Source organism: Homarus americanus, unplaced genomic scaffold (assembly GCF_018991925.1).
Source record: "Homarus americanus isolate GMGI-L3 unplaced genomic scaffold, GMGI_Hamer_2.0 scaffold41710, whole genome shotgun sequence".
NCBI classification, from domain to species: Eukaryota; Metazoa; Arthropoda; class Malacostraca; order Decapoda; family Nephropidae; genus Homarus; species Homarus americanus.
This window is the reverse complement of record NW_024749921.1, coordinates 295,001-310,161: the sequence shown is the minus strand read 5'-3', so window position 1 is coordinate 310,161 and position 15,161 is coordinate 295,001. Positions and strand designations below refer to the sequence as shown.

The following is a 15,161-nucleotide window of genomic DNA, read 5'->3' as shown; positions in this document are numbered from 1 at the left end:
CTGGCCGGACACTGACTAATAAATGTGATATATAACGTGTATGGCGGGGCATAGCTAAGTGCTGTTGGTGAGCGGATAGATGTCAGGTTAACCAACAAACCTTGAAAATGATGCTCCAACTTAAGCCTCTGTAATACGTGAGGTGCGGACACTTAAATATCCTAACCCATCCTGACCTAATCCAACCCATCCTGACCTAACCCAACCCATCCTGATCTAACCCAACCCATCCTGATCTAACCCAACCCATCCTGATCTAACCCAACCCAACCTGATGTAACCCAACCCAACCTGACGTTACCCAACCCATCCTGACCTAACCCAACCCATCCTGATCTAACCCAACCCATCCTGATCTAACCCAACCCATCCTGATCTAACCCAACCCAACCTGATGTAACCCAACCCAACCTGACGTTACCCAACCCAACCTGACCTAACCCAACCCATCCTGATCTAAACCCAACCCATCCTGTCCTAACCCAACCCAACCTGACCTCACTTACGCCGACCTAGCCTCACCTAACGTACTGTATAGCTTAACGAGACAGTAAGAATAGTGATACATAAACAGTTCCAACACTCACTTGAAGACAGTTAGTTGTCAACAGTCCCAGGAGGCGGTGGAGAGACGCGGTATAACACCTACTGTATATGCTCACTTGGGACATTAACCTGCTGCTACGGCACTCGTGTTAACAGCGCTAAGTCTCTAGTATAGCCAAGATTATACTTCTTAAGGGATATACTGTTGTAGTTTCTTGGAAATATGATCGTCTTGTCGGACTGATCTTGCTGATACACTGTGAGATATGACCCGGGCGAAGGGTTACACTGGCAGTAAACCGTGACCTCACTACCAGGAGTCGTCACATAATCATAAGTGAAACAAGTGTATTCAAATTCCCCCCAGTAGCGTTGTGTGAGTAGCCTTAGCAGGTGACTCACTCTTCTCCCGTATACGCTGTGTGTTGTAACCCCCCTCTCTCTCTTTCTACTCTCCTCTCACACCGCCGAGAAGAGTGACAGACATAGACGAGAGTTGGTGTGGCTGGATGACGGAGCAACACTACTGGTCTACACGACGGACGAACCCCGAGTGAGAGCATGCCCCGCCCCGCCCTCTTTTACACCGCGCCGCCGCTTGCCTCTTGCCACCCACACACACCCTCCCGCCACCCACACACACACCCAGCCATATACACCCTCCCCACCTCCCTGCCACACATATACTCTCCGCCCGCCCTTGCCACCCACACACCCTCCCAATCCTGTCCCCTACCACCCCATACTCACCCAACCACACACACCCACCCCTTGCCAGTGCCCACACTCACCCAACCACCCTGCCACACACACACACATCCCTCACCCCTGCCATCACCCACCCCGCCCTCTGTCATCACCCACCTTTTACCCCACACCTGCCACTCAAACAAACCCCGCCCCGCCACCCACACAGCCTCGCCCCTGCCACCCACACCCACACCGCCTCGCCCCCTGCCACCCAGGCTACTTAGAAATGAATATAAATGTCATAAGCAACACAGTGACTGGTAGGATAACATCCGACAATAATGGTAGGGCTTAAAAATATTTATATATAGATTATATGTAGTGAGCAACATACAATTAGTTAGAGAACCTTGTCCTCCATATTCCTGCTGTGTTATATGGTCAGTTTTTGCCCTGCCCACTAGAGGTAATTTATGATTGTAGATAAACGAAATACAATAAAAAAAATCCTTAAAATTCAAATAAAAGTTGTATCAATCTAATTAGTTAATACCATCCAAAGAACAACTGTAGAAAATATGAACAATTCCACAAACTACTTCACGAGGGTAGGTGAAAACAGACGGCACGCTGTGACTGGCAGATTTATCGGGTTGAGTTTTTACGCTAAGTAACCCAAAAATTTTAAATATCTCGCTTACATGTAATTTGCGATCGAAATGTCATAAGAAAAAATGATAGAGAAGGGCGAGTTCTACCTATAGCAGATATTCAATTGCAAACATCTTTTGAGAGTTCACTTGTAAAAGAATACAGATTTAACATACCAATTTAGACTGGAAGTAGTGTATAGATCAGGGCAGCACCAACAACAGAAACATCAAGTCTCAGCAACAGACAAAGTTTATCCACGTTCACTTTACTTTTCTTTATCTTACATTATTCTCTTCGCCAGTGATCGGCCTGCTGTCTCTTGGGCAGTTGGTAACGTCTGCTACATTATTTGATAAGTATTGGCTTTCTGTTACATAACTATTGACAAGTTCTGGCATTGTACTGACTCCAGAATGTATTTGTAACTGTGCCAGTGTTAGTCAAGTCACAACACTGTGGTAAATTGTTCCGAGAGTTTACAATCTCACTCTAAAAAAGTTTGTCTTTATAGTTTTCTAAAGGCTTACCACTAATCACGGTCACTCGGTCAACAGCATAGCGAGTACTAGTCACGGTCACTCGGTCAACAGCATAGCGAGTACTAGTCACGGTCACTCGGTCAACAGCATAGCGAGTAGATCATAAGCTCAGCAAAATACTCAGAGAGGAAAGTTAAAGGACTCATAAACCATCATTAATAATCTGGAGATGTAATTTAAGAGCTGAACCATAGATGGCGGTGTAATAGTACAGGGTTAAAACAGCTTCGGTAGGGAGGCACAGGTTAAAGAACAGTCACAGAGGTTAAAGAACAGTCACAGAGGTTGAGGAACAGTCACAGAGGTTAAAGAACAGTCACAGAGGTTGAGGAACAGTCACAGAGGTTGAGGAACAGTCACAGAGGTTGAGGAACAGTCACAGAGGTTAAAGAACAGTCACAGAGGTTGAGGAACAGTCACAGAGGTTGAGGAACAGTAACAGAGGTTGAGGAACAGTAACAGAGGTTTAGAAACAGTCACAGGTTGAAGAACAGTCATAGAGGTTGAAGAACAGTCAGGTTGAGGAACAGTCACTTGAGGAACAGTCACAGGGTTGAGGAACAGTTTGAGGAACAGTCACAGAGGTTGAGGAACAGTCACAGAGGTTGAGGAACAGTCATTGAGGAACAGTCATAGAGGTTGAAGAACAGTCACAGAGGTTGAGGAACAGTCACAGAGGTTGAGGAACAGTCACAGAGGTTGAAGAACAGTCAAGAGGTTGAGGAACAGTCACAGAGGTTGAGGAACAGTCATAGAGGTTGAGGAACAGTCACAGAGGTTGAGGAACAGTCATAGAGGTTGAGGAACAGTCATAGAGGTTGTGGAACAGTCACAGAGGTTAAAGAACTGTCACAGAGGTTGAGGAACAGTCACAGAGGTTAAAGAACCAGTCCTGAGGTTGATGAACAGTCCATAGAGGTTGAAGAACAGTCACAGGAGTTGAAGACAGTCATAGAGGTTGAGGAACAGTCACAGAGGTTGAAGAACAGTCCACAGAGGTTGAGGAACAGTCATAGAGGTTGAGGAACAGTCATAGGAGTTGTGGAACAGTCATAGAGGTTGAGGAACAGTCATAGAGGTTGTGGAACAGTCACAGAGGTTAAAGAACTGTCACAGAGGTTGAGGAACAGTCACAGAGGTTAAAGAACAGTCACAGAGGTTGAGGAACAGTCACAGAGGTTGAGGAACAGTCACAGAGGTTGAGGAACAGTCATAGAGGTTGAGGAACAGTCATAGAGGTTGTGGAAGTCATAGAGGTTGAGGAAGAGGGCAGGTTATGGGGGGTAAATCAAATCAGGTTATGGTATAGTGGTCGGGGCAGGTTACAGTTTATGGTAGGTAGGCCAGGGCAGGTTATGGAAGGTAGGTCAGGGCAGATTATAGAGGAGGGGGGTGAAGGTAGAGTTACGTTGATGGAGAAGCTGACTTAACAGCTCCATCAGGAGTCTCTCTGGTTTTTCTTCATTTACGACCTTTACACCTACTTGTTATCAAACTTTTTACATACTGTATTTTTTTACGTTTTTTTACCACTTGGGACGTCACCTCGCCCTATCTGCTCGTGTGACGGAAGGTAGAGGAGCCAGGGGCGGAGGGGCGAGGAGGCCAAGGGGTGGAGGGAGGCCAGGGCGGAGGGGCGGGAGGCCAGGGGCGGAGGGAAGGAGGGACCAGGCGGAGGAGCGAGGAGGCCTAGGGCGGAGGCGAGGAGGGCCAAGGGGCAGAGGGAGAGGAGGCCAGGGGCGGAGGAGCGAGGAGGCTCCCAGGGGTGGAGGGCAGGGGCCAGGGGCAGAGGGCGAGGAGGCCAAGGGTGGAGGGCGAGGAGGCCATGGGGCGGACGGGAGAGGAGGCCAGGAGCAGAGAGGCGAGGAGGCGAGGGGTGGAGGGTAGAGGAGGCCAGGGGTGGAGGGGCGAGGAGGCGATGGGGAGAGGAAGCCAACAGACCGTCGTTAAGGGCAACATCCTCACTATGTTCATTATTTCCGCCAGTTTGTGTCGGGTCGCTGGACTTTGCTAAGATGTTAAAGCTAATAAGTTTAAGTAATGAAAAAAAAAAAATAACATGGTCATTTTTTCCCATAAACAGGTTATGTCGTGTAGTGATCGTTAATTTATATTTTTCCTGACATTAAGGTGTTGTTTGCAGGTGTGTAGGTTATATAATTTAGAACAGTGGACAGGTGTGTACAGGTGTCTTAGATACATAAGTTAGAACAGTTGACAGGTGTGTTCCCAACCTAACCTAACCCATCCTAACCTAACCTACAAATATGTTGACTTCGCACTAGAACCAGGAAGTGAATGTTACCTGGTGAGTGACTGTTACCTGGTGAGTGATTGTTACCTGGTGAGTGACTATTACCTGGTGAGTGACTGTTACCTGGTGAGTGACTGTTACCTGGTGAGTGACTGTTACCTGGTGAGTGACTGTTACCTGGTTAGTGACTGTTACCTGGTGAGTGACTGTTACCTGGTGAGTGACTGTTACCTGGTGAGTAACTGTTACCTGGTGAGTGACTGTTACCTGGTGAGTGACTGTTACTGGTGAGTGACTGCTACGTGGTGAGTGACTGTTACCTGGTGAGTGACTGTTACCTGGTGAGTGACTGTTACCTGGTGAGTGACTGTTACCTGGTGAGTAACTGTTACCTGGTGAGGACTGTTGCCTGGTGAGATTGTTACCCGGTGAGTGACTGTTACCTGGTGAGTGACTGTTACCTGCGAGTTGTTACCTGGTAGTGAATGCGGTAGTGACTGTTACCTGGTGAGTGACTGTTACCTGCGGTGAGTGACTGTTACCTGGTGAGTGACTGTTACTTGGTATGTTACTGTTACCTGGTGAGTGACTTGGTGAGTGACTGTTACTTGGCTGACTGTGAGTACCTGTGAGTGACCTTGGTGAGTGATTGTTACCTGGTGAGTGACTATTTGGTGAGTGACTGTTACCTGGTGAGTGACTGTTACTTGGGTGGTGACTGTTACCTGGAGTGACTGTTACCGGTGAGTGACTGTTACTTGGTGAGTGACTGTTACTACCTGGTGAGTGACTGTTACCTGGTGAGTGATGATTTGGTGATGACTGTTACTTGGTGGTGACTTACTATGAGTTACCTGGTGAGTGAGTGGCTTACCTGGTGAGTGACTTACCTGGTGAGTGACTGTTACCTGTGAGTGACTGTTACTGAGTGACTGCTACTTGGTAAGGACTGTTGCTTGGTGAGTGACTGTTTCCTGGTGACTTGTTACCTAGTGAGTGAGTACCTGGTGACTGACTGTTACCTGGTGAGTGACTGTTACTTGGTGAGTGAGTTACTTGGTGAGTGACTTACCTGGTGAGTGACTGTTACCTGGTGAGTGACTGTTACCTGGTGAGTGAGTTACCTGGTGAATGAATGTTACCTGGTTGACTGTTACCTGGTGAGTGAGTTACTTGGTGAGTGACTTACCTGATGAGTGACTGTTACCTGGTGAGTGAGTTACCTGGTGACTGACTGTTACCTGGTGACTGACTGTTACCTGGTGAGTGACTGTTACTTGGTGAGTGAGTTACTTGGTGAGTGACTTACCTGGTGAGTGACTGTTACCTGGTGAGTGACTGTTACCTGGTGAGTGAGTTACCTGGTGAATGAATGTTACCTGGTGAGTGACTGTTACCTGGTGAGTGAGTTACTTGGTGAGCGACTTACCTGATGAGTGACTGTTACCTGGTGAGTGAGTTACGTGGTGAATGACTGTTACCTGGTGAGTGACTTACTTGGTGAGTGAGTTACTTGGCAAGTGACTTACCTGGTGACTGCTACTTGCTGAGTGTGGTGTTACCTTGTCACTCCTGTCACACCCACAGTAACTGAAGCATCTCTTTGTCACACTTATAGTAACTGAAGCATTACCTCCTCTGATTATCACCAAGACCCTCTAGATGCCCATGCAGTCACCTTGTTAGCATCACCAGGTAATAATCACCTTGTTAGCATCACCAGGTAGTAATCACCTTGTCACACCTATAGGGTACAAGAAGGAAGTTTTTAAGAAAGGTTATTAAAACACACATTACCACTGATTCATTATTTATAAAAATATTAAAAAACTTATGACACCTATACTGTACTGTATTCTTATCTGTGATCTAAAACAGTCCATAAAATGCCATCTTTTGTGTAAGAATATTTCATGATATGTTTAATGTGTAGATCTTTTTGTGGTCATGTTGATTTATTCTGATTTTCATAATTTTGTATTTTTTAAACTTAAGACAAAATATTGGTAATTGTTAAAAACTTAATATTGTATCTTGAATCAGAACTTAAAAAGCATTTTAAAAAATCTAGTTTTTGTCACCATAACTTAAAATAAACTTCATTGATTTACTAAATCTTCAGTTACAATTTCTTTACATATAGACTGGAGTTAATACTCAATTTATATGAAGGAACAGTGTAGCACAGGGACACAAACACGTCGTTCACTAGTGACTGGTAGCTAGCTGTCTGCCAAGGAGTAATATCTCTCATTAAAACTTGGAAAAATGGCTGTATTCCTATGATAAAAAAAAAGGTGAATGGTCTGACACAAGGGTCAGCATTGTGACAGAAAAATGCATCACTGCCTTTTATTATAAATAAAATTGTCCAACCAACATTACATCTTTTTACTCCATGTGAATAAAGTTCCCACTGATGTCTACAACCAAATGAATTGATATATACAAAAAGGTAGAGAATTATTTTGCCGAGAGGAATTGCCTTTGGATAAGGCATCACAAAAACTGTGACCAAGTCCCAGGTTGGTGATCTGACACACAGTTGCAGGGTCTCAATTGTTTCTTTTACTTTGACAACACAACATATACTGAATATCGTTTCTCACTCTTAAGCCGTTATATTTTTTCTATTTCTCTATTAATTTATGTGATTTTTTTTCCACCCCTCAGGCCCTGATGTGGGTCGGTGACCTGTGTATGGGTGGGCTAATCCCCGTAAAAGTAATAAATAAATAAAATAAAAAAATAGTCGTAATGACAAACGATGGTGTGCAAGCAATGATCAGGTGGCATGCCAGTTTCATTGTGATGTGTAAAGCAGACACTCATTTCTTGAACTACCACTGTATCATTATCAACAGGCACTTTGTGGGGTTTGATCACCTATCTCTCCTGTTATTAGACTTGTTAATTTGATTCATACAAGGGCCAAAGAGGATTCAAGTTTCAAGTCCTTTCTGGATGAACTGTTAGCCGAGTATAGTGATTTATTGCTGCACTAAATCGGATGGCTTAGCAAAGTAAAAATACTGTGTCAATTTGTTTGACTCTTACTAGAAATTAAAGCTTTCATGGAGTCAAGAAATAAAGATACTGTACTTCCCAATTATCACACAAATTGAATGACCTCAACTGTAGAGTGGAAGAGAAGCAGAAGACAATGATTAGTGCAGTGAAAGGTTGCAAGTGGAAACTTAACCTTCTGGTATACCAAGTCCAGAAAAAAATATATATATTTTCCCTCTGCTCCAAATACTAGCAGCAAATGAGACTGATGTCAGGATCATGGACACTAATAAGTACAATGATTTCCTGACCAGTTTTGGACAGGAGTTCCATGACAGATCTAGTGATGGAGCCCTGTGTCATGTTTATTACAAAGCCCTTCATGGTAGTGGACGTTAGTAAAATTTTTGAACAAATTAGTGTGATGTTTGGCCTTTGGAAATGGTGACTATCAACCTTCAAAATAACATTCAGTTGAAATCAAGGCAATCTGCCACAAGGTTCTGGAGCCTCGTGATACTGAAAGACACAGCAACATCCGGGAGGTAGGAATGACAGTGGCTTCCCTGTTTGGCTCTACCTCTTCCAACATGAACTGTATCTGAATGTCTCCTCTCAGGATACACACTAAAGTACAGTACACAACACAGGTGGTACAGCATGCAGTGGCAAGCTTTTCACTTTAGTAAAGATAAAAATCAAATTTCCTTCACTTTAAATGTATATTTTTGTAACTGAACTGTAGTGAATAATTTTGTACTCTCATCAATTCATATACAGTATGTACTGTATTTCCAACTTATATTTTAGTAGCTCTTGAAACTTTTCATTAGTCAAAAGTAACTCTTATTTAAGAAAGGGTTGGTGACCCCTGGTCAAGCATCACACGACAAAATACTCAGCGCTTTAAGTGTTGTTTCACAAGTTCTTCTACTGACAATGTTGATGATTTTACTGCTACTCTTACATCACTCTGGTGTTTAAAAGTAAAGACAAGTGTTCTGATGGTACGGCGGTATGCTTTATTAACCAGCCTTCGAGTTGCCTGGTACACATCCCGCTCTATGTACTCTGCAAGTGCTTCAACCTTAACTTTGCTGCTGTCCTTTACATCCTTCTGTTTCTTTTTTGTTTTACTTTTTTCTTCATCTCTTTGTATTTCTTCTTTGTTAGTTACCTGATCCTCACTTGAACTGTCCCCACTTTCAGTCTTCATCAGGGCATCAAATATCATTCGTCTGGCTGTGTCACGAAAACCCTGAGTCTTAGGATCACACTTCACCTCCAGCAGTGGTCTGTTGACTTTGCTGAGCACGTGATCCTTCCACAACCCGTACACCTCCTTGGCTGCTGCTGCCACGTCTGCATCCTTCGCCTTACACAACTTGTGCACTGTTTTACCTGAAATTGTGAAATAAGAAATAAAACACCAACAAAAAAGTAAACTGTTTTTTTACTAACACTTTAAGACAAAACAAAAGTGTAGTAGAAGATTTTATAACATGTTACTTTTCCAGGAAATATAAAACATTAAACAGAGGGAGAAAAGCCTTTCATGGTAAAGAATCATTTGTTTCTTATAGTTGTGGAGTATGATAAGTTTTTATAGTACAGTTATCCCTCGTTTAATGACGGGGATGTGCTCCTGAAAATTTAACATTAAGCTAAATTATCGCTGAACGGGGATAATGGGCAATAAAACCTGTGGAGATGGCAGGTAATCATTATTGTACAATACTCTAGTGTGGCAGCTTAGAGATAAAGGAAATATAATATAAAACTTTAAAATAAGAGAAATGAAGAACATGGGTGTGTGTATGTATGACAAGTTACCAAACTAGACTGTCCCTGTAGCTACACCCCCCCTACACCTCACCCTACCTGGGCCAAATTGATCATAAGGTCAAAAGAATAAAGGGAATAAACATTTCTTACGTGTGGTAGTTAGCACACAGCATGGGGGGGTAGGTGCAATGCAGTATTTATTCTTTTATTTTATTTATTTTTATTTATTCCTTACATTTAGTGATACAGTATACACTTAACACAGTTCAACCGGGCGATGAATCAAGACACGTGTGTGACTGCTGACTGTGACGTCATATGGGGAAGGAGGGAGAGTGTGGCTGACTGCAGTTACAGCTCACTGCCTCAATACACACACACACACCCATGTTCTTCATTTCTATTATTTTAAAGTTTTATATTATTTTTCTTTATTTCTAAGCTGCCACACTAGAGTATTGTACAATAATGATTATTCCACAACTTTTATAGTTTCATTATACAGTATTCCCTTAAAACTCGGGTGTTTTAAAGCTCGCCATGGAAAATAAATAAAACAAATCTGAGGCTGTGTGCCAGGGATCAAGAGGAGTCAACACTACATAGCACTATATTTCCCAAGACGTAAGATGCACTCTACAAGGTACATTTGGAAAAAAAAAAATTGCAAAATCACTGGCTATATGCTATCATTTTTCTCACTACCCCAGTTAACTATGACTGTGTGGACCTAATGCCCACAGTGTTATTTCATGTTTCTGTTTATTTATGTTATTTCATATTTATTATATTGTCTTATTCATACATAATGTTGTTATACAAGTGCATATAGCTATATAAAGTATACCTATGTATTTTACACACCTGGGACTGGCATGAAAAACTCGCAGATTTTGCTCTCTCACGGGGTCCATTTTACCTAACCCCAGCGAGCTTGAAGGGAATACTGTATGTAACAAGGGCAAGATGCCATCTCACAGGCCGCCTCATTCCTGGTTTTTCCCCGTCACAGTGAGTCAATCGTTAATTGAATTAATGCTAAATGACAGATACTTGTACAGTATAGTCTGGATTTAAACGGTTATTGTTTAGGCGTTTGGTCATTTACGCGGAGCCTTGCCAGAATGAAATGTTTTAATTACGCGGTAAATTTCATCATTTATGCGGGACGCGGCGCTGGCAGGGTGCGCACAAGGTCGCCCAGTCATCAAAACATTACCGAGTTCTTCACCCGCCACCCACCACAGCCGGCCCAAGTCAGTGATAGTGAGGATATGGACTTTGAGGGGTTTGACAAAGAGGCCCTGCAAGCCTCTGTGGTGGATAGTGATACAATTGATACAAGTGATACACCTGAGGGCCAATAATCTGCCCTCTGCCTCGGAATCAACCCCCCATCCCTGTGTGCCCAGCCATCTCTTCTACTAACGTAAGTGTTAAAAAACCTAATATTATTGATATTTCTCTTAAATATTAATTGTGTGCATAGTGCATACCATCATAAAATTAAGATTTTATTTTTACTACAACATACGTATTGTGTCGGAGAAAGTGGAGTTTGGGAGTCGGCCCAGTCTCTATTTCAATTAATCCCATATGTTCTGTTATTTCGTTTACGCATTTCTCGTTTTACGCGGACCTCCACGGGTTCAATTGACCGCGTAAATGCAGACTATACTGTATAATATAGTGATAAATTTGGAACACAGTCTGATTTATAAAGAGAAATTCCAGGAAAAATATAATTAATACTGTAATTCCAAATACCTGTAATTTAACTGACATAGTCATATCAATTCTGTAACATAATAAAGACAACTGTTTTTTAATAATAATAGTTATACACAAAAGTCAACTGTGTTTTATTGTAGAGTATTATACATACAATTTATTATCAATGATCTCTGCTTCCAACCTGTTCTGTTTACATAAGAGGAGGAACCAACCTATATGAGTTTTGATGAGGATCTCCTTGGCTGGTGTCTTGCGCTTCAAGTGCTGTAGTGTGTCCACCTTCAGCTCAATAGAAGTATCACTTCGCTCTAGAACAACCTTGGCTCTCTCTAGTTCTTCTATTATCACAACACCCTGAAATTATACTTTATTGTATAAAAAAATATTACAAGAGCTCAATAAATTTATGTCTACTCTAAAATTTATATACACAAAGCTGTAATCACTACAAATGGAGGAGTGAGATGTGAAATACAATATATTTCTAAGGCAATGAGTAATGTGGTGAGACCCAGCCAATAAGCCATGGGCTTGTTAGCTTAAAGGCGGGACACTATCCTTCAGGACAAGGTTCATACTGTTAGCCATTTTCCCAAACATTATGAGCCAATAAACAAGAAGATACAGTACTGTAGTGTTATTACAGAACTGTAAGCATAAGCATGAGGAGAGAGTTTATCTGGCAGTGTGAGGCACTGGTTGGCTGAGTACTGCACTGAGCAGCACAACCTGTACTCACTGGTTGAGTACATAGCTTAGAAAAAAAGACTAATGAGTGTTATCTGTTCTCACAAGGAACAAACAATGAACTATGAGTGTCATGATGCAAGAGTTTCAGCATATAGGGTGTGAGATGCATCAGCCAATCACAGGCATCCCATGACAGTAGTGACAAATTGTAGGTCAGGAGCACTCTGAGCCTACCCACCCACGTGCCTGGCATGAGTCTCCACGTCGGAAACATGAAGCAATCTTTTGGAAATTTGTTTGGATAACCAGAATGGAGAGATTTTCCTGGTATGTTTCAGAATGCTAAAAAAAACATGCTATTGGAGAGTACACTTATCTTTCCTTCCTATTCTTGTATCACTACTATACAGTATAGAGTTTTTAAATTATTAAAAAAAAGAATTGTATCGTGTAGACATTGTATTGTACTGTATATGCATTACAGTATGCTTAGTCTGTGTGTTCAATGATCACCTATGGAAGGGTCACTTTTGGAAACCATCGGTAACCCGGTGAGTGTCCGTATATTGAGATCCCCTTCAAAGATGTTTCTATGTCGGGCGTTTGTAACATCGGGACTGCCTGTTTATAAAACCTAAGTTATTATAAAGAAACACAACATTAAATAAGATAATTGTAGCAGTAAGATATGACATAAAACACCAGCATATGACTGTGTGGTTGATGAATGTTCCTCTACAAGATTTTGTCTAAAAGAACAGAAGAAGAAGAAGACTCTGTTGGTACTGTACCTTTAATGACTCAAGAGTTGCTTGCTTTAAACAGTTTCCTCTTTTACTTGGACTTGATGGTGAGCTTCTAGGTTTACGAATGACAAACTTATCCATACTTCACAATACTTTCCAATAGAGGCTATGCTTTTTCTGTACGTCACCTGCCTGAAATATGGAAAAAATCAGAAACAATGTGTAAGAGACGGACAATTATATAAACAATTCACGAAGAGAAAATTAATCATTTGTGTTGCTCTCTGTCAGACAAGTGCACGATAATTCTCATGAACTGTATTAAAAGTCTTATGAGAGTTACACAGATTATCCAAATTTACCGAATTAAAAAGAAATACAGTACCCAGTATAATAGAGTACAATAAACCTGTGATACACTACGGGGAGGATTTAACTGAGTGCCAGCCTCTATTCCCGCCCCCACAAAAAAAAGAAAATGAAGCGATCTGATAAAAGTTAGATAAAAAAATTTAAAGCAAAAGAGGGAAACTGATAATCACTGATAATTTGACAAGGGGTAAGACAATACAATACAGTGGAGTGACCTGTTACACCATATAACTGTACAGTGGGGTATGTTATAACGAACGGATCCTACTACGAATATTCCTATAACGAACGGTTTTACCTATAAAATTGAGAATGCTATAACGAACGAAACTCCTATAACGAACATTATTTATTTATTTTTTTTTCTAATTTATTGTTTTTTTATTACAAATATTAATGATATTCTTTATTTCAGGGGTTTAGATGCATATTTATGCACGTTTTTACAATTTTTACAATTTTATATTATATTTTTCAGTGTTAAGTGGTTGTATTTGGGGGCCTGGAACGGATTAATCCTATAACGAACGAATGCTATAACGAACAAGGTTCTAGAACCAATTAGATTCGTTATAGCATACCCCACTGTACTTGATAATGATGAAGTGTTCCTACGGAGGGCTGGCTGTCTAGGATAAACAAGCTTGAAGAAAATACTGCACTGTACTGTACTATACAATACTGTACTGTATGGCCAAAGTCAAGCATAAATTACTGCTGATTGTTTTTGAGGTACAAAGATTCCTTCTGTGTGTTGTAGAAGTACTGTAGAGGATAATTACATGCATCTTTAAAACTATCTTAATTTCACCTTTCATTATAGAAGACATTTTGGTCAGTTTTCTAGTTCTTCCAGACAGCAACTTCAAATTTTCAAAATTTCTAGTTTTGTGAAATTTTACAAAGTATTTACCCAGCCATTTTGCTAGATAATGAATGATCGTGTATCAAGTCAGGTCATCAACTGTACTTTGACGAATTATTAGAACACTCCATCGATGAACTAAAACCTGGCTAAAATCACAGGAGTCGTTAGCAGTTTACCTTCATTTGTCGAGGAATGCAGTCAACTTCCACAAGACTAAAGTTAAGATTTACACACACACAAAAAAGTTTCTCCTCTAGTTTGGCAACACTGTACACAAATGCTGCGGCTTCTCAGTTGCACAAGTATCGTGACTGTCGTTCTTTACGTACACTCCCAGCGAGAGTTACTTTTATTACATTATACCGGGCATTATGAGCTATCGTATAGGAGTTAACAATACCTGCCTAACCTACCTATCCTAGGATGGAAGTATATTATAATTATTACTATTACAAGTTCAGTTAAGGAGGTTAGGTTAGGTTTTATTACCTTTAGTTTATATTGCGAGGAAGGAAGGTTGGTAAATCAATGACTGAGAAGTGTTCTATTGCTTAGCGTTTGGGGGTCGCTCGGTCAGCCGTGTTTCTCAACAGTGTCTCGCAAGTAAGGTGTTGTCGTGAAGTGAACAAGTGGCTACGTCCGCATTTAAAGGATAAAGAAGGGAAAAAAAGCAGAATACAAAAATAACCTCCACACCAATTTGTATTAATCTTCAGTTAAGAAAGAAGTGTTTCTCTAATTATATTTTTTGGTATATTGCTGGATAACCTGGTGGGGTGTGATGAGGGTTGAATCAAAACACCATTGACAGCTTAAGGTGTGTCGAGATTACCCCTCGGAATAAAATATTAGGTTAGGTTGTTTGGTTAGGTTTGGTTTCGTTCGGTTAAGCCCGATTTGGTTAAGTTAGGTTAGGTTAGATCAGATTAGGTTGGGTTAAGTTAGGTTAATTTTTAATCAAACTGTGCATATCCAGAACATTTTCAGCAAGGTAAAATCTCAGCACATAAGGTAATGTTTGAGAGCATCGCTACCACCAGAAGGAGTTGTTCGATTTCATTATTTTTTTCCACAGGTGCTCTTATCATTATAGTAAGTATTTTAAAAGAGGAGACATATACTAGAATCTAGTCAGAAATTACAGCCCATGACACCAGAACCTTGTCACGTGGTACATGAACTATATTACTGCCGGTCCGACTAATTACTCAAATATACCCAAATGTAGTCAAATATAGCCGGAATGAAGTCAAATAATGGTCCTACATGAATAA

General features: G+C 41.3%; 1 protein-coding gene and 1 long non-coding RNA gene across 2 annotated transcripts in view; both read right to left on the bottom strand.

Annotated features, from left to right (window-relative positions):
* LOC121853973 overlaps positions 1–1,088 on the bottom strand; it is an 88,232-nt gene extending 87,144 nt beyond the window's left edge. Inside the window, exon 1 of the long non-coding RNA XR_006086433.1 lies at positions 588–1,088. This is a non-coding gene — a long non-coding RNA (uncharacterized LOC121853973). The remainder of the gene's footprint in view (positions 1–587) is intronic.
* A 6,245-nt stretch (positions 1,089–7,333) lies between these two features.
* Positions 7,334–15,161, bottom strand: part of LOC121853974 (transcription elongation factor A N-terminal and central domain-containing protein 2-like) — an 8,788-nt gene continuing 960 nt past the window's right edge. The window contains exons 2-4 of the mRNA XM_042348367.1: positions 12,693–12,839; positions 11,424–11,565; positions 7,334–9,093 (exon numbers count right to left, since the gene is read on the bottom strand). Coding sequence (XP_042204301.1) covers positions 8,591–9,093; positions 11,424–11,565; positions 12,693–12,788 — 741 coding nt within the window. The 5' untranslated portion in view covers positions 12,789–12,839 and the 3' untranslated portion in view covers positions 7,334–8,590. The remainder of the gene's footprint in view (positions 9,094–11,423; positions 11,566–12,692; positions 12,840–15,161) is intronic.